Raw genomic sequence first — 19268 nt, 5'->3', positions numbered from 1 at the left:
GGGTACTCCTGGTTATTAAATAGAGGCAAGAAAACAGAATTTTAGTGAATTTCACAACACAAGTTAACATCCTGTATTACAGTTAATAGCCTAACATGGCAAGCCTGTACCTGTTCCTTTCAAGTGGACTTTTCCAACCCATGCTCAATACTTCAAAGATAAGGGTACTTAACTGAAAATTAGCTAAAATTGGTGTTGTCAACAGAAGAACCTGTACTTATAGAACAGTTCATGTGAGTAAAGATTTACCGGATTTGCATGTATGGTTTGTAGTGACTCTTCAAAAGACACGTTCTATCACCTTCTGATTTAGGAGAGATGTTTAAGGCAGCTAAAGAATGTAAAGATGCCAAATGGGACTTGCGTAGGCATCAGTTTCAATCTAATTTATTAGAAAACTTAAATCATTTAATTAAATATTCAAAAGAAAAACATATCCAGTGACTGCACCAAATATTTTACATTAAAGTATGTGAAAAAGCAAACTTTTCAACCATTGTGTTCTAGTTATCCTAATGAAGTGTTTGCTTTTGTTTGTTTTTCAGAAATCCGGTGTATTACATGACTTAGACATTGTGTCTCTAAATGAAACTAAGAAGAGAAGCTGCTGTGCATTCTAAAATACTGTTTCTTATTCAGTTTTCTCTTCAGGAAATATCAAGTGTTACAAAGGAACATATAAGATTTTAAAAATAAGCCTGTAATCCAAAAATACAGTGTTTAAGCATCCTTTGTATTACACAGACATTGTCGCCAATTTTTTTTTATATGTTTATATTATATTTTCATATTTTTAATGTGAAGATAAAACAGTTATCTGATTTAGGAACTATTAGGTGCTTCACAGAGTGACAGTGCTTGAATGTAAATGTTTGCAGAAATGAAGTCTAAGTGTACTAATTTTCTGTTAATAAAAAAGCACCTTTCACTTTTTTTTTGTGTTATTTATACCAGATTTGTAATACAATGAACATTGACATCATCACACAAGCAACCTTCTGATATATGAAATCATATAACTTCTCTTTAAGTACCTGATATTTACTGCAATCCCTTAAGACAAGTCTCAGAGAATTTTTGTCTTGGTTTCTTTTATACCCATTTCAAACACATACATGCTACTTCAATACCCTTGAATAGGGACTCTGCAAAGGTGATGTCTGAGAGAAAGGGATAAACCATATTAAGATTGGTGTCATAGAACTGTTTGGGTTGGAAGAGAGCTTGAAGGTCATCTAGTTCCAACCTCCCTAATATGGACAGGGACACCTTCCATTAGAGTATGTTGCTAGATATTCCTAAGAATTCTGAAAGCATGGAACAACAGAATACATCCAGATCACGTAACAATAATAATAATGTTTCTTAATGTTTAAATTTCCTAATTCCTTAAAATAATTTATGCAGGTGTTAGCAGCATACCTGCATTTTCAAATGTTCTTTTTGTCAAATGATCACAATAAAAGGCATTCTGTGATATTGTGATATATTTATGTTGTTTTCTGAAAGTGTAAATAGAGGAGGTATCTGATTCTGCTCATATAGATTTGTTTTATACAGACTTTATACAGACTCTTTAAAATCCATGGAGAATATCTTATTTAATTTTAAACAAGGGCAGAATCAGGATGCTGGTTACTTTTTCTTTAATCAAAAGCAAAGCAAGCACAACTGCAAACACTGGTTGAGAAATCTGAAGAATTGTGGTGACTATACTGTCTTCTTTTTTTTTTTTTCCTTGCATAGGAAATGTAGTTGTTTTATCACCATTTTTGAATGACTAATGCTGTTGTGCAGAATTGTGTTTTGATCCACCGCAGTACATCCAAAATAATTAACCCCACTGGCTTACTGTTCTGAAATGCCACTAACCTTCTGAAATACGCTTGCTTCTTTTTTGAGGGCTGTTTGCAAATTGTCATAATATCAAAATATTACTTAATTTGGTATTGAGAAAGGGAGCTCAACTGGAGCACATGGGACCAGATGTGCATGAGCATAATGCCAGGTTTACGTGCCCCTAGCCTGGTTAGTGTGCCTGCAGAAATGTTGCAGAAGGATGGGCTGGGCTCTGTATTTACAGCTGCTCCTGACTACTCTTCATGGCCAGTCCCTGAAGCTAGTGCTTTTCACAAAATCTGAAAACAAGGAACAAAGGATAATTCCTGCCTTCGTTAAAACCATAGCAGAGGAAGGAAATAGTGCTGGAAGGGATTTTGAGAGTCTGTCTAGGTTCTCATCATATCTCAACCTCTGATCAACTGCCCCTGATGTAATGCAAGAAGCTGGTCAGAGACCTGCAGTGGTAGAGATTTCAGAGTGTCTCTGAGTGGCAATAGTCCTTACTTAACTGGTCTGGTAAGCAGGAAATTTCCTAATACCTGACCTAACTGGTACACATGGAAAGTAGCTTCTCCCTTTCCTCTTGATGCAGGTAAACACCTCCTCTCCCACCTTCCCTTGTAATCTGGATTTTCAGAATCTCTTGCCCTTTTCGTCTCCCCCCTGTTAAGGTTCTTGAGTTGGTTCTCAACTATCCTGGACTGTAGACCTGAAAACTGAGCAGACTATTCCAGTTTAAATAAAAACGGCTGGATAGATTTAAATTACGTTTTCATTATCTTACTTGTGATACTCCTTTATGCATTCCAGCATCAGCATAATGCAAGGTAGCCTAGCACCATTTGTGATCCGCAGAACTGTGTTTTTTTATCCTGCTACATACTTGTGCAGTTGATTATTCCTTTGGATGTGTAAAACCTTCTGTCTCTCCTTGTTTGGTGGCATTTCAGTTGCTCCAGGCTGCCAAGATCCCTCTGAATTGTAAGTTGTGCTCCAACATAGTTGGAGCATCTTCCTATAAATACAGTCTCCAAATATAAGTGTACTCTGTTCAGTTATCAATGATGTTGATGAAGGTCCTGGATAGTTCTGGATCCAATATGGATCAAAGTGAAACCCTGTTCAATGTATGATTTCAGCTTTGGAGTACGAATTATTTCCACATAATTTTGTATTTATATTGCCTAGACTGTTTGTTTGGAGTTTTTTTGTTAAGAGCACATTATAAGAAACTCTTATGATCCTCAGTCTTTCTCTACCATCCACAAAGCCTGTTAAAACCTCTTGATTTAGTAGAATTTCACTTGATCAGTTTGTATATTATATCAGTTTGGTATTTCCTTCCCTCCTTTGAGAGAGATGCAATCCCTTTTGGGTTTTCTGGAACCTCATGTTATTGATTCTTGGAAATAATCAGTAGCAGTTTTAACATAGTTTGAGCCATAAGGGACCTTCACCAGGTCCAGTCTGTCCAAAAATCTATAACTAGTCAATTTCAAGTTACTTTCCAGTTTATTTGTTCCTTTTTCTAGCCTTAGACTTTTGATGGTGGTGGTAGAGTGAAATCACATTTGCCTTCTAAAATTCTGAAGGCTGAGCTTGAAAGTATCAGCATCACCAGTGATGATTAAATAGAGTTTCCCCTCTGTGGAGTAGCAGACCAATTTTTTCCTTAGTATTCTTACTATGCATCTTATCAACTGGTTTGCTATCTTTAAAATCCAATTTTCTAACTTTTTGGGAGCTTATCTTTCAGGTTTTGTCCATACATAGTCTATATATTTATTAATAAATTAGTTATTTGACCTACTTTCTATTTTATTTCAGGTCATTGAAGATCTCATGATTCATCCAACTTAATCTTTATCTCACTTCCTTCCCCACCTCTGTATAGATCAAATTCTGCAGTTTTGCCTTTCAACGGTAGTTCTGTGATGAACTTTCAGCTGTCCTGAACTCAACAGTTCATCTACTGGTTCTCTAGGTTTAAGCCTCCATGTAATTCCTCCTTCTTTTTGTAACAATGAAAATAGATTTTAAAGGGTCAGATTAATTTGTAATTTTGATTTCTTCTCTTTATAGCTAATGAGAATTTCAAGTAAGGAATTTCTTCTATGCATTTTTCCTTTCTGCAGAGATTCCTGCTATTTGTGCTTAGGTGTGATCCAGTCCCACCTGAGGGAGATGCAGATATTCAGGTTCCCATGGCAGTTTTTGTAGGATGCTAACTTCTGCTAGCTGATGCTTCACCTAGCATTCCATGAGCACCATGAGTGCTCTCCTTTTCACATCTCCTGGAGCAAAACAACTGCCTTTTTCCAAACATACTCATTGTAGATTATAGGAGTGTGCCAGTGGGGAATAAACACCACTCTCACTAGAAAGGGCCAACAAAGGTTCAGGTTGGACATCAGGAAAATTTTCATCATGGAAAGGGTGGTTAAGCACTGGAACAGGCTGCCCAGGGAGGGGGTAGAGACACCATCCCTGGAAGTGTTCCAAGAAGGATGTGGCATTTGGTGCTGTGGTTTAGTTGACAAGGTGGTCTGGCCAAAGGCTGCGCTCAATGATCTTGGTGATCTGTTCCAACTTAATTAATTTTGTAGTTCTGAGATTCAGAGAAAGAAATTTAGGATCTGATTCTGAAGTTATCACTGCATCTTCTGTTACATCCTGCTGGATTTGTAAATATTAAGAAAATTGTGCCTTTGGTATAAAAAAATCATATAGAAACAAGGAGTGCAAATTATTGGGGCTTTTTAAAAAGAAATACCAAATATTATGGTTTCCCATGAAACTTACTGTATAAAGCTCAGTTTTATGTGATGTATGCACACAACGCTGTAAAGCATGTTAACCAGACTCATACCAAAATGAATTTGTTGTAAACAGTTCCTTTTCAGATGTTAGCACATATATGAACTAAGAATGATCTGAAATACTTTAAGAATAATGTTATTGGCAATGGAATACATACATACTACAGATTTTACAGATTACAGCAGAAATGTGTTGTGAAATCAATGTGCAAGTTAATTGAAAATGCATTTAAGAATAATTTCAGGAATTATTCTGAGTCCTTTTGCCACTGCTTATGGTTTTATGGCAAGAATTTTCTGTTGATTCATAAGGACTGTCCCTGAACACCACCTGAAAGGCACACAGACAAAAACTAAGACACTGTGAAACTGAGGCCCTGGCCCTAAGGTGGATTTACTCTTCAGGTCTGGTGGCTTCATTAGCATTTTACACCAGTAGGAGACTGGTAAGCAATCACACTAAGGCATTGCTAGACATCAGGAAAATTATCTCTAAATTGTTAATTATACACAAGGTGTAGTTAAAGCAAGAAATTTCTGTTAGGTGCTAGAGATTTGAATGCCATTTATGTACTATTAGAATATATTTCAAGGAGGTGGAGCTGGAGTACAGTTAGGACACATAAAGTGTCTCCAAGAGCAAGAGCAAAACATTTAAATAGTAGTGAGGATTGGGAACTCTCTGCCTGGAGACAACTGAATGAAATTTAGATATTATCTAGAAGTTAGATTTTTTTTAAATGCACATTGTTCCAGTAAAATGGTTAAGAATGGGCTGGGTTTTCACTGGCTGGAGAGAACACAAACACGGTCATAGGAAGGCAGATTTAAAGGCCATAGGACACCTAGTACAAAAGAATGAACAAGAAAAATGAACAGTAACTATTTCTGTGTGAGAGATGCTTTTCTTCCCAGACAGCAGAAGTACATGATGTCTGAGAGAGACAAATGCTGTGAGATGGTATCTCTTCTGGAATTAATGGTAGCCAAGATAGTGTTTAAGAACAATTCCTGACAGACTAGTGCTTCAAGTCCTGGTGAATCTCAGTCTGATCTGATCTGCTTCGCTTTACATACTGCACCTGGAAACCTCATCCAGCCTGAATGAGCTAAACCCATGCGTTCCGTATTTCAGCAATAATGCTCTTAGCAACAGTGCTCAAATTCACTGGTGACACAAAGCTGTGGGGAGTGGCTGATACCTGCTGACCTGCTGGGAAGCAGCTCTGTGGAGAAGGACCTGAGGGTCCTGGTGGACAACGAGCTGTCCATGAGCCAGCAGGGAGCCCTGGTGGCCAGGAAGGCCAGTGGTATCCTGGGGTGCATTAGGAACAGCATTGCCAGCTGATCCAGGGAGGTGATCTTGCCCCTGTCCTCTGCCTTGGTGAGGCCACATCTGGAGTGTTGTGTCCAGTTCTCAATACAAGAGAGATATGGAGCTCCTGGAGCGGGTCCAGTGGAGGGCAATAAAGATGATTAAGGGGCTGGAGCACCTCTGTTGTGACAAAAGGCTGAGGGAGCCAGGCCTGTTCAGCCTGGAGAAGAGACAAGAGATGACTGAGGGGGTCTTTAAAATGTTTCTAAGTACCTGAAGGGAGGGTGTCAAGAGGACGGAGCCAGGCTCTTCTTGGTGATGCCAGGCAATAGGACAAGACGCAACAGGCTGAAACTGAGGCACAGGAAGTTCCACCTGAGTGTGAGGAAGAACTTCTTTACTGTGCAGGTGACCATGGACTGGAACAGATTTCCCAGAGGAGTTGTGGAACCTCCCTCAATGGAGATATTCTAGAACTATCTAGATGCAGTCCTGTGCCATGTCCTCTGGGATGACCCTGCTTGAGCACGGAGGTTGGACCAGATGACCCAATGTGGTCCCTCCCAACCTGAGCCAGTCTGTGATATTACTTTTGCACTTCAATAGCTTAATTCGCCGATGTTGTTGAAAAGCATTTGGTGAAGGTGGTAAAAGGAAAACTACTTTGAAAAGAAGTGTCTTTTCAAGGTAAATTTAAAAAGAATTTTAAAGCTAACTATTCTGGTAGGTGGGATCTAACAGCAGAAAAACCTTCTTCGTAAAGAACAAAGGTTTTTCACAGTGTTGGGAAAATCCAGTGCCACACTGTATAGCTAAAGTATGGATGCACAGCAGGATGAGCTTCAAGTCAACCTTGATCCACATAAAGCAAGACAACTTGGGTTTTCTGTAATCTTTTATGTCGACTAGTTTCCACGGTCTTTGTTTCATCTTGGAGAACATGGATAAAGTCCCAGTCTCTGCAGCAGAGCAGAACAAGAGCATGTCTGTCTCAGCCCTCCTCGTGCTGGCCGTGCTGTGCCACCAGCAGTGACAAAGGCACGCAGCAGTGTCTGGCCCTTTACCCAGGCCATGAGGAAGGGTGAGCAGCAGGAGCTCTCTTGGTACCACAGCTCTTTCCCGAGCTCTGCCATCCCCGGTAGTCTCAAGGATAGATAGAGAAGCTGGAGCCTGGAGAGAGATTTTGGCTGTGGATGTTGTCAGTCGTTTTGCTAATGACTGCAAGGCACTTTTATGACTCTAGTCAACAGTAAAGGCTTAAATGTAGCCAACTTTGCTGCAATAAAATAAACAGTTTTGACACAGAAGGGAACAAAATAAACTTGAGCACAGTACAGTTCAACCACCCAGGAGTTTTTCTGGTTTAATTTCCCAGAGTTTCTGCAGTCTGGCAGCCTGGAGACCAAAAGGATAACATCATTAAATAGAATATCTTACGAAGATCATATAAGATTTCATCACAGAAGCCGCTTTGACGAACGAATGTCTACAAACGTTCCCATGGTGTGAAGACCTTTGAATACGCAATATATGTAATACCTGCGTGTGCAGTAACAGTGCACAGCCTGTATACATGAACTCACACGTATATACATGACTCACAGGTGAAAACTAAAATAACAGATACATAGCCCAAGTGCGGGCTGCACGTCGGGCGAGCGGTCGGAGGGTGGAGTGAGAGGGACGGGCTGGGCGGCTCGGCTCGGCTCTGGCTCTGGCTCTGGCTCTGGCTCTGGCTCTCCGCGCCGGGCGGGCGGGCAGCCCGGCACTTTCCTTTTCGGCGCGGGGAGGAGCGGCAGCTGCGCAGGCGTTGCTCGCACCCTGTTGATTAGTCAGTGCTGGGATGGCGCTTCCTGGGCCAGGCGCGGCGGCGGCGGCGGGCGGCCCCAGCCGGTCCCGGGGGGCGGCGGGAGCAGCAGCAGCCGCAGAGGCAGCAGCCGCCGCAGCAGCGGCAGCAGCGGGCGCCCGGCGGGCCTCCCTCTCTGCCTAGCCCCGCGCGTCCCGGGCGCCTGGCGCGGAGCGAGCCGCGCTCCCTCCCTCTGTCCCTCCCGGCGCCCCCTCCGCCGCCCGCCCCGCTGGCAGCCGCCCCGCCGGGTGGGAGCACCCCGCCGGCGCTGCCTGTCTGGCTGCTCCCTCCCCTCCCGGGCCGGGAAGATGGACCCCGGCCCGCCGCTGGGCTGCAACCTCAAGGACGTGAAGTGGAGCGCGGTGGCCGTGCCCCTGGACCTGCTCGTCAGCACCTACCGGCTGCCCCAGATCGCCCGGCTGGACAGCGGTGCGTGGGGCGGGGAGCGGGGCCGGGCGGGCGCCGGGCTGCGGGCGGGCTGCCGGACACAGTCCCGGGAGCGCCCCGTGCCTCCCGCGGCTCCTGGGAGCGCTCTCCCGGCGGTCCTCGAGCCGGCATCTGCTGCTGCCGGGGCTCGGTGCAGGGCTCCCACTCGCGCGGAGTCCGCGCGTTGCTTTACGCCAAAATATCTGGGCAATGTGCCCCTGTGCCCCCTCCGCGTGTGCGGAGGGCAGCTTGGTGGAGCCTGTTTGCTGTCGGCAGCCTGCCCCACTGAGAGAGGTCCTCGCCGTCCCAAATTAAGCGTGGAAGGGCGTTTTCAGCACTGGAGACTCGGTGTTTTGATGAAGTGATGCCACAACAAGGCCAAATGAGAAGGGATACAGAATAGTCAAGTGGGCTAAATCCCTTGTGTTACAATTCCCTAAGAAGGCCACGGACCTGTAAAAAAAAATGAGTAACATAAGAAGACTTTGCAGTCTCCGGATAACTTTTTATTACAGTTCACTTGGGTGCTCACCTGCCGTTTCCAAGTGTGCAGCTTTTTGTTTACTCCAGGAAATATGAATCAGGTCTGACAGAACAGCTATGACAGCACCGTTTTACCGTTCCTAGATCCATGTCTTGAAAAGTAATGTGTTGGCACAGAGAACTAGGGAAATATGGGAATTTTTATATAAAGGCTTGGACAGCTGCTTTGTAATAATGTGTGTGTGTGCATTGCTTGGTAGCTCCATGAAAACTGTCCAGCTCTCTAAAGGAATGCAGAAGATTACTCACAAATTGGATAAAAATTCTAGGCTTTTTAATTCATTATCTTATGAAGTCATCATGTACTTTTACGATGTAATAGAGCAGTTCTTGATTTATCAAGTTTTGTATTGATTTGAAAAGTTAAAAATGAGCACAGGCATGGTCCTCTGTTACTTCCCAGTGTACAGGTCAAGACCAAGACTGTTTTATTACTTAACTGCAGTTTTCATAATGCAGTGGTGATTTTTGACTTTGCCCCTGGATTATGCAGTATTTTTCTTTTCACTCGTAGTACTTCCTCAGAGCTGGCACTCAGGACTAGGTTAAAGAAAGGGCGTTTTTTGCTTTTTTTACTGCATCTGCCTGTTCATCATACTGTCAAATACATGTTGTCCTGTGAGAATGGCAAAGCTGGTATGTTAAGGAGTTCCTCGTGGCAATACCTTCTGTCACTAGGAACAGCTAAGATGGCCTCCAGTCACTGCACTTAAGGCTGTTAATTTACTTGAAGCTCCTGGCACTGATTCAGGCTTTAACAGGATGTATATATCGATGACTTATTAATTTCCCTCTCTCTGTGTTACACCTCCAAATCTCCCCGTTTCTCTTATTTTTCTTCACTGGAAGGTACCTGAAAAAGCTTTGTGGGTAGAGAAAGTTCATGGGTTTTGAAGCAAGCGGCTGTTGGGGTTTTTCTGGGGGGGGTGGGGGGTCCTTGTGTTGGAGCTGTTGATGGGAATATCCCATAATTGTTGGGGAGACAAAGATGTTGTGGCTTTTGTGCAAAGGCTTCTTTGTCCCATGTGCCACATTTAAGAGCATATGCGCAGGCAAGTGGATGTAAACAGACCTGAGCTCCTCTGCCCATGCCCTGAGATGGCCAGACAGGAGGCAGCTGTTGGTGTAGGTGTTCTGCAGTAGTGGTTCAATCCTGCACTGCCAGGAGGCAGGCTCAGGTGGGGCTCTCTGAAGGGTTTCGGGTTGGAGCTGATTTAGGTCTGCCCGGTTCAGCAGCTCGTGGGTCTGGTTCTACCTACTCAAATGCATGTACTTTTAACTTCAGGCACTACAGACAGCAGACAAATCAATATTTTATAAAGAACACAGACGCCATGGTCTTGGGGATAGGAAAAGAATGCTTTTCCTTTTTCCAGAGAAGCTTATCTTGCAATAAGAGAAAGCAACCATGAATCAGTGCATAGCCTTCTAAAGGAGGAAAGTTGGGAATGTGCAATGCTTGTGGAATTGGCTGGAGCATGGGCTGTTGTGGAGTGGTTGCTCTGCATCCCAGTTCTTGTCTTGCAAGGTTAACAAGTGAAGCTCTGTTGGAAAATTTCTTGATGCAATGCTGAAGAAAATAAATGCAGAGTCCAATCCAAATCTGTGCCATCCAGTGCTTAGGAAGTTTAAGGCTACCTCTGTTAGCAAGGTAGTGTCGTGTGCCACTTCTGTTAGGGTGTGGCTCTTATCTTTGGGTCAGGGTTTGTTTGCAGAGAAATGCCCTCATGTCTTCTTCAGGTGCTGAATTCCTCTCCAGGTCAGTGGAAGCTGCATATGTTTCATGCTGTTGGAAATCGAGCCACCTGTAGATGTCTGTCTTCAGTCACCTTTTGATTCTCTGGTTGGCCTCTGTCTGTAGCAGCAAGTTGTTTCTTGGCTGCTGTTTCATTTCTCATGAAGTTTTGTGAAGGCCAGAATTTGTTTCTTCTGGCAGACCAGGATGTAGGAGAAGATTGTAAAGCTGGACTTGTATTGTGTTCAGAAGATGTCAGTCTTACCTTGTTGTTTCTACATTTCTTAATGGAGTTTAGCACTTGGTGGATAATGTTCTTAGATGACACCCACACAAGGTGTCCAGTTTTGCACTGTTGCTTCACCTTCTGGCCTCTCAGTATGAAGCGGAAGAATGGATATGATCAGTTCTGTTCTTTGAGCTTGGATGTGCAGCTCCTGGAAAATTGCCCTTAAGTAATTCAGTTTGATTTCTTGACAGGATGGAGTTATGAAATATTTATGTGCACTAAATTTGGTCCTCTGCTGAGAAGGGAGGGTTTTTCTTGATGGTATGGGAGGAAGTAGTCTTTTGTTACATCAAGATATAGTTGGAAATAGTTAGGCATTCATGCCTACCTTATCCATGATAAATATGTTAACTTATGGGTTTTCTGGTTTGTTTTTTTTTTTTTTCAGAGTTTGAAAACCTGAAAAACTTTTCAGTTTTTTTTTTTTTAAGACTGGTTGTGTTTCAGGTTATGCTTTTGGACACTGTTAAGTCATAAATCAAATTTTGTTTGTTTCAATGTGTTCATGTGTTTGATTGTTTTCCTGGTGAACATTGTTATATTTATTGAACAAATAGACTGAAAAAAAACCCAAACCTGTCACTCTTGAAGGGGGCAAATAGGTTTTGTGTGGGTTAACACAACTTAAGTATTTCTAGATCATAACTCAAATACAAAACTGCTAAAAAAGTGCTGAACACCCTACCAGAGAAAATGCATGGACTTGATCTCACACTGTGGAATTCACTGAGTGGGCTCTTTCAGATGAAAAGAAGCAAGACTTGAAGAACAAGAGAGGAACGAGCTTTGTGCTGTGTTTTTCCTGTCCTCCCCCCTTTCTGCCCCCTAGTCCCGATTTGCATTGTCACAGCTGAATATCACCCCAGTGAGAGACTTGTGGGTGGGTGCACTGGGGGAAAGATTTTGCTCTGGGAACCCACTGCAGAAAGAGATCTTATCGCAGCATGGTTTTTGCAACGGGGCAAAAGGTGAGCATGGCTGGCCTGTGAGAGCCAGGGCTGCACGTGAGGCTGGGCTTGGCTCCCCTCAGACCATCAGGAGAAAAAGCTGATGGCAAAGCTCTCACTGTGCCTTGGTGCTGGTGCAGAAATCATGTTGTGCGTGGGGATCTCAGGGCTTTAAATTTCTGGTAATTATTTTTCTAGGGGTAATTTTGGAGGGTAAAAGAGAAATGCTGTCAAGGTTAAGATCTAGAAAATACTGCTTTGCATAGAGCTGAGCTTTAGGTCAAGATTTTTTTTGTAAGCTTACACTCCCTTCAGACTCCTAAGAGCCTGTCATTCTTTTTCTTAGTGGAACTCCCTTTTTCCCAGACAGTCTTGATGTGTTTTCACAAGTAAAGATCAGCCTTTGCTTGTAGCTATTTTTTACCCATATATTGGATATGAACTGGAAGGGTTTACAGAAATTCCCAGTTTGTGTACAAAGACTAAGGTTTATGTGATTAAAAGGCCGTGTGGTCCTTTGATTTTTTAAATTTTTTTTCCTAAGTGATGTCTTTCCTAAGGAAAAAAAATATGTGGTGGTCCTGTTGGGATCAAATATAGTGGCACTTGACCTCAACTCACAGAAAAGTGATTCCCTACTGTGCATGGCAGGGAAAACATGCTGAACTTTCCTGTGGAGGAGATGATGGATCTCAATGAGCCACCAAGGTAGTGAAGGAGATTCTTCCTTATGCATTGTAAATGCTGTAAGATGAAATGGCAGAATTGGTGGCTATGAAGAAGGGAGAAATCTGTAAATGGGTAACAGATTTAAAAGGTGTTTTTCTTCTTTCTTACCCTTAGGTGAACTCCTGTGCTTATCAGTAGTGGGTGAATAATGGGTTTGTACTCCTGTTGCTCCTGGGGACAAAAGGATTTTATTTAGTTTTATTTCAGATTCTCTTTTTCTCTTCCATTTCAAAACTTTCTCGTGGTGGCAACTATCTGCCTCAGTCGTGTTCAGGGGACTATTGTTCTATTCAGCACATTACTGTAGAGCTGATTCCAGTTCTGGAAACTAAGCACCCTCACATCTTATCAAAGAAGATCATACTCAATAGAACAGCGTGGCCATGTACATAATGAAAATTTTGCATTGCATCACTCCACAAATGCGGGTTATCTGTGCAGCTGAACAATACTTTGAAACTACAAAGAGGCTTATTCTTTAAAGGTCTGAATGCTGCTATCCATGCTTTAATTGTCTTGAATGACCTTCTCCTTTTGAGAAGCTAGTGCAGCATGTCTCAGTAGTCTGCTATTGAATAAATCTTAAAAAGGCATCGTGTGGGAGTAGGGCAAAGCTTTTGAACGGACCAAGAAAGAGGTTTCAGATATGCTCAGACCCTGGGTAATGGCCGTGATCTGATTGCCAGCTTAGGTGTGGCTGCCTTGTCCAGTGAGGTGTGGTAGGTCATAGTTCTTATGTATGGGGCAGACAAGACAAGTGTTTGATTTGACTGCAAATATCCTCAAGATACGTTGTATCCACATGGCTTGATTTCTTCCTTAGGTACTGAACAGCTTTGAAACTCCGACTGTTTATACTGTGTGTTCTGCCATTAAAGAATAATTCCAGTAGTATCTCCTGCTTGCTTCCTCTTCTTTCTACCTTCATTGTGTGGTCTGCTGTTTCCATCAAGACAACTGAATGAAAAAAAAACAATTGACAGGTCGCCACTAACCACTGCTCCTGGGTTTTTGTTTTGGTTAGATTGGTTTTTTCCTTTTCCCTTGCTGGCAAAGATGTGTTCCATAAACATTTTAGTGAAAAAGCTTTTAATTCATTTAAAACTTGTAGCTACCGAATGGTGTCTGTGAAGATTGTTGTGCCTTTCTGGAGATGGAGGCCAGTACCTTGGCAAAACCTGTTCCCAGGAGTACCCTGGACTTCCAGTGAGATAGATAAAGAGTTCAGCTTCATACCCATTTTAGTAGAGTGTGTATTGCGTGTTCTTAACCAGACATTTGAACCCTTGGTAGTGTGTTAGGGCTGCTAGGATGGAAAACAGTTATATTGCTCTTACTTCTTCTTTGTGAAGCCTACGAAGCCTTACATAACTGGATAAACACTTCCTGGATAATTATGTAGTTCAGGTATTGGAAGGTGAAACACCATTAGTCTTTTCTTAACTGGAATTCAAGTGCTATAGCTTTAAGTTCTCCTCCAACCCCCCCACCTCCCATTTAAATTACATCTAGCTTTAAAATAAAGCATGAGATACACATAAAATCTAAGGTATTAAGGTGCCTCAAACAGTTAGTAAAACAAATGTGGTGTGATGAATCATATGCTGCTGTTGCAAGGAATGGTATAAGTCTAGCATAGGAAAGAAGGGCTTCGTTGTTTTCTGCTTTGTCTGTAAGTGCTGTTCGGGAACTAGGTGTTCCTGGCTTCGGTGATTACGTGAACTGGCACTCCCTGTAATGCCCCAGCAAAGGCAGCTATGCCAAGATGAAATGCTGGAGGATATTGGACAGCATGGTCTGGTGCAACAGGATTTGATGGAAGTTGTGGGAAGAGTTGCAGTGTGTTCCAGTCATTCCAGTGGTGGTTTGTCAGAAGCAAAGGGCATGGGTGTTGCTGTATTTCCTTTTGGCATTAGGAGTAACAAGTTGGTTAGATTAGGGCAGCTTAAGTCTCTCCCCTATAGGAAAATATTCATCATCTTAATGTGGATTGCATATGACTCAAAACCAACCTTCATAAAACTCAGTGAGCCAATATTTCAAGTCTGAAATTTTTTTTGCTTTTAATGGTGCTTCTCCTTGGAAAGAGTTTTACGTAGCATTTGTGGTCTGTGATTTTCATACCATTTGCAGTATGAAAAACTTGTGGAGCAAACTTCACTGTGCCTCCACCTGTAAGCCATGTCTGCTCATCTAAAGGGCTTAGCACAGAAATGTAAAATTGAGGTGTATAAGCAGATTGAAGAGTGTCTTTGCTGAGGATTAGAGCCACATCTGCACTGCAGTCTCTGAGGCGGTGTGCAAGTCGGCATAAAACTAATAAATCACAGCTTTGTCAGGGCACCTGCATGCTTGGCTGAGGCTTTGAACCAGCAAGAATAGCTGCTGTGTCTCAATATCTCCTGTACCACTGCTATGTGATGTATTGCCCTGCCAGGCTTGGTGCTGCATGGTGGTGGGGGGCTTGGTGCTGCATGCTCCTGGGGTGGGGAGGCTGTGGAGTCCAGCCTCCTCATCCTTCAGATTGCCTGTTATGTAGAGGGAGATGCTCCTGAGACTGCAAGGTGCACACTGAGTGGATCAAGCCAGGATGAAGATGTGAAATGCCAAGCAATAGCTGCCAGAGCTGTGTTTTTGGGGGTGTGGGGAGCCCTGTGCCAGGGATTGCAGCTCTGCACACCCAGGCAAGAGCTGATGTGCTGTCAGCAGAGGAGTGGATGGTGATTTTTCCCAGGAAAAGCAGCAAATCTTGTTGCTGTGGGGAAGGTCACTTGGACCTTCCTGGAAGTGCAAACGTTCAAGAAATGCAAAATTACTTGAAAAATGTCCTTTTTGGTTTTGAGGTTTCTCTTTCAGGATGTTTTAATATTGTAATCACAGAGAACTTGGATGTGTGTGGATTTCCTTGGTCTGTGAGAATGTCACTGGGCTTCTAAGAGAACCAAGAATAAAGATTTAAACATGGTCTCAGAGGCTGGAAGCACAAGAGCCCAACCTGATGAAGTTGATACTGGAGTTGCTTCATACCAGGGCTGAACCGTAGTGACTCAAATGTTATATAAAACACAACATGCTGCAATTCTGTTTGTGAAATGAGCAGGGAAAACATTGTGGTGGCGACAAGGAAGTTGGGGCATTTCTCCTTACAGTCAGAGCTGGGGGAGTGGGAAGAAAAGCTGAGTAAAGAAGTAAAAGCCCTTTTTGATGGGCCATTTTGTGCCGTGTGCTGCTTTGTTTCTGTCCTGGTGCTATCATGGCAAAACATCTGCCTGGCATGGGTAAGGATGTGGCTCGGTGGGTGACAGGTTTCCAGGGACAGGCTAGGGCACTGCAGCCACTGGCTGGGATACAGTGGGGGGTGTGCACCCTCCAAAGGTGATGTGATGGACGAGAGGCTGTGTGGGGACACTGTTCTGCTCTGCAAGGAGGATGTGGGCTAGTTGCACAGAGTACATAGATTAACCACCCTGAAGAGAGTGCATAAGGATTCACTCTGTCCTGAAGGGCCAGGCTGTGTGCCCAAGGCTGACCCAAGGGCACAGGTGGAGGAAGGTCCCTGCATGCAACATAAGCAGTCATTTCACGACTGCCCTCGACTCAGTGTTGCGCTGCCAGGGCTGCTGCTCAGCACTGTGTGAGCTGGGCAGCTGGACTGAAGCAGAGCATGTTTGCTTTGCAGCTGGGTTTGTAAGAGCTTTGCAGTCTAAATACTCAAGTTACTACCTTCCAGGAGCTATTTCCAATAGTCCACAAATGCTTGGATAGCCCTTCTCCTGTGTTTGTTTTTCAGTTTGCAGCTTTTCTGTTGTTTTGGTTCCAACCGGCAGTTTTGCTTATTTGCCCCACTGAAAGCTATTCTTGTTGCTTCCTGGCACCTCACCATTTTGGAGATGAAGGAGGAAATATTGGGGTGGGAAAATGAAGGAAACTTTTTCTTTAAGGAGAAGAAGGAAAACGGCATTTGTGCACAGATCTCTTCTTGCCCAGCTTTCCTGTTGCATCTTTCAGTGTATCCCTTTAGAGCATGGCGGGTTCAAGGAACCCTTGGTTCCAGTGTGTGTCATTTTTCCATGCCCTATCCTGTACTTCTGGGTTTCCAGGAGGTGTTGCAAGGTTATCTGCAAGGTTGCTTGTCAGGTAAAACTCCCAGCACTGTCCAGCAGTGGCAGAATGGAGCAGTGCAAGGAGCTGCTTCTCGTATCCTTTCTTGTCTTCACATAGGATAGTCCTTCCTTTCACCCCTTCCATCTGTTGTGCTGTCTTCTTCCTGTGCAAACTCTGCTTCTCCGTACCTCCATCTTTTTGCTCTGCCCTCTTCTTTTTTCCTCAGTGTGGAGGAAGTCAGGGTCTTTGTTGGACCAGAGAACAGTCTGGTGTTTTGCTGTGTGTGTTCCCGGAGGGATAGCTGCCTATGTACTACCAGACATAAGAAAGCAAGCAGGCAAAGTAATTTTAGGCATTTCTAGAGATTTCAGTGTTTCTGATCACTGGGAGCAAAAGCTGGAATTGCAGCTCGTTGCTGTCAGAAGGAGCTGCAATTCCTTCCCCACTGCAGAGGGGAGGCTGCTATCAGCGCAGAAAACATGGGATCTCCCCCTGTGGAATCCTGCATTGTGCTTCTGACATGATGTTTTGTTTAACTTTGGTGAAGGGAGTTTTGCTGGCAGGACTCAAATGTGAATTGATATGTAATGCTTGCTTTTCTTAGCCCACATTGATTGCCGGCTTGACCTAGAGAATGAGAGTGGGTATGCTGTGTATTTGTAAGAATAATAGTAATCCTTGTCAATTTGTGATATGATGTGATGAGCCAAAAGGAGAATCTTAGGTGTGTATCCTTGCTGAAAGACTGGCTTCCAAAACAATTATTCCTGCTTCCTTCTTAACAGTTTTTGTTTAGGCTTCTATGTATTCAAAGGACAAACTGCCCTGTTTCCTCTTTGAAGGGGCCACAGGCACACACATAGAGTTAAATCCGAGATCTTACCCGAGCTGTACTCACGTAATTTCATTATGGTCAGACTTTTTTCCCTGTCTTAATCTGTGAATGTAAAGCAGAAAGCTCATAGCAGGAAAATAAAAAAAGCATCTGCACGTGTGTGACTCAGAGAGGTGAGAGGGCTCAAAATACAAAATGTAGTAACAATGCAGCACAATGTGTTGCTGCAACCCCTGGACCCAGGATGTGGCTGCAGACCAGCAGCAAAGCTGTAACAGCACTGCAGTCGAATGTAGGGCGAGTTGGAGGAGAAGAGTTTTCTGTTGCATGTCTTATGGGTTGCAATGTCAAATATCATTTGGATTCCTGTCAATATACAACAAAATATCTTAAGACCAAATTGCCTGTGGGCAAAGATAAATATGCCCTCAAGGGGAGAGTGAGGCATGATGGGCTTTTTTTATTCACTGTGTTCTTCTGCATGCTGCTTACCCAAAAGTAGCTTTCCTTTCCACAGGAGGGTGGGTTGTTTTGGGGTTTTTTTTGTGTGTGCCTTCTTAAGTTGATAGAAATATTATCAGAGAGCTGTTAAGAGCTGTTATTCACTTGTCTCTTAAGTTTTATTAAAAGCAAATCCATTCTTATGCTTTACAGCTTTACATTTGAAACAATGGAAATAAACTGCATTCAGGATTAAGACTGTTCTTGATCAGAAAAGATGTAGGGCTGCTTTAAATGTGTTCCTCCTGTTAGTATTCCTGTATTATTCAAATACTGTTCCAGGATGTAAGCAGACCAAAGAGGTGCCTAATTAGAATTGAACATCCATACTTCTGTCTCTGTATGCGGTCAGCCCACGTTTGAAGAGGCATTACCTGCCTATTAGTGATACTTGAATTTTTCCAGGTTGAGCAGAAGGGGTAGGGTGCATGTAGCTAAAATGCAGAGGCAATGGCAGCTCCAACAATCAGGTGCCATGTGTGCACAGCCCATTAGTGCCTGCTCAGCCTGTGAGGGCACAGGGAGGTGGGCCAGGCCACTGGGCAAGCAGCCAGGTGGCAGCCCCACTTCAGAGCAGAGCTGAACTTTTGTTCACTTCCAGCTGTTTTTATTTCATCTTTAACCCAGGCTGCAAGAAATATGAGAGACAAATTAAATTGTAATGATGAGTTCTCTGAAAGCCAAAGAAAACTATGCTTGAGCAGCTCCTGCATTTGGGCTACTTATTTTTAATTGGGAGCTTGTCCAAGATGCCCTGAGTTCAAGCAGGGATCACTGCTGTGCAACACAAAGTGCTATAGTGTCCCTTTAGGACTTGGGATAGATAATGAGAGGATAGAGCATGTTTACTTGGATGCTATTTTAAAATATCATCTAATTATAAATAACTGTCAATGAGAGCTCCCCAGCTCTCATGCTGTGCCCAGGAAAAGTCTGAATGAATAGACTGCTTCTCTGTCTGCCAGGACAATCTGGAATCAAATTCTAGCTCTTAAATCCATGAGGTTGGTAGGGTTAACGTTTTCTTCATTGGCATCCCAACTCTGGGGAGCTTTACCCAGTCTTCCCTGACCTCACTGCCCAAGACCTGTGCAGCAGCAAAGGTGTGCAGTGCCTCTGGCTTGATCAGCTGAAGCAGCCACTCTGTAGCTGTGCTTGGACATAAATGGGAAGTCAGTGACAGTGTGTTAAGTGTAATGCTAAATGCTGACCTCCCACCTCTGAAGTATTAAGCTTCTCCAGCTGGGAACCTGATGCTAAACAGGCACTTGGAAGTGTGTCCTCCAGTGGACCTCACAGTATTTACAGGCACATCTAAGCAGAAACTCTCTAGAATG

At 43.5% G+C, this 19268-nt stretch overlaps 2 protein-coding genes across 5 annotated transcripts in view; both read left to right on the top strand.

The window, feature by feature from the left end:
• The window catches only part of LOC128818713 (ras-related protein Rab-10-like), a 32139-nt gene extending 31206 nt beyond the window's left edge, over positions 1 to 933 (top strand). For all 4 annotated transcript variants that reach the window (XM_053998299.1, XM_053998281.1, XM_053998291.1 and 1 more), the window contains one exon: positions 546 to 933. In XM_053998299.1, coding sequence (XP_053854274.1) covers positions 546 to 620 — 75 coding nt within the window. In that variant the 3' untranslated portion in view covers positions 621 to 933. The remainder of the gene's footprint in view (positions 1 to 545) is intronic.
• Positions 934 to 7803: 6870 nt separating this feature from the next.
• The window catches only part of GAREM1 (GRB2 associated regulator of MAPK1 subtype 1), a 102150-nt gene continuing 90685 nt past the window's right edge, over positions 7804 to 19268 (top strand). The window contains exon 1 of the mRNA XM_053986881.1: positions 7804 to 8251. Within this exon, the coding sequence (XP_053842856.1) occupies positions 8131 to 8251 (121 nt within the window). The 5' untranslated portion in view covers positions 7804 to 8130. The remainder of the gene's footprint in view (positions 8252 to 19268) is intronic.

This window comes from Vidua macroura, chromosome 1 (assembly GCF_024509145.1).
Source record: "Vidua macroura isolate BioBank_ID:100142 chromosome 1, ASM2450914v1, whole genome shotgun sequence".
NCBI classification, from domain to species: Eukaryota; Metazoa; Chordata; class Aves; order Passeriformes; family Viduidae; genus Vidua; species Vidua macroura.
This window is presented reverse-complemented; position numbering and strand designations above follow the sequence as displayed.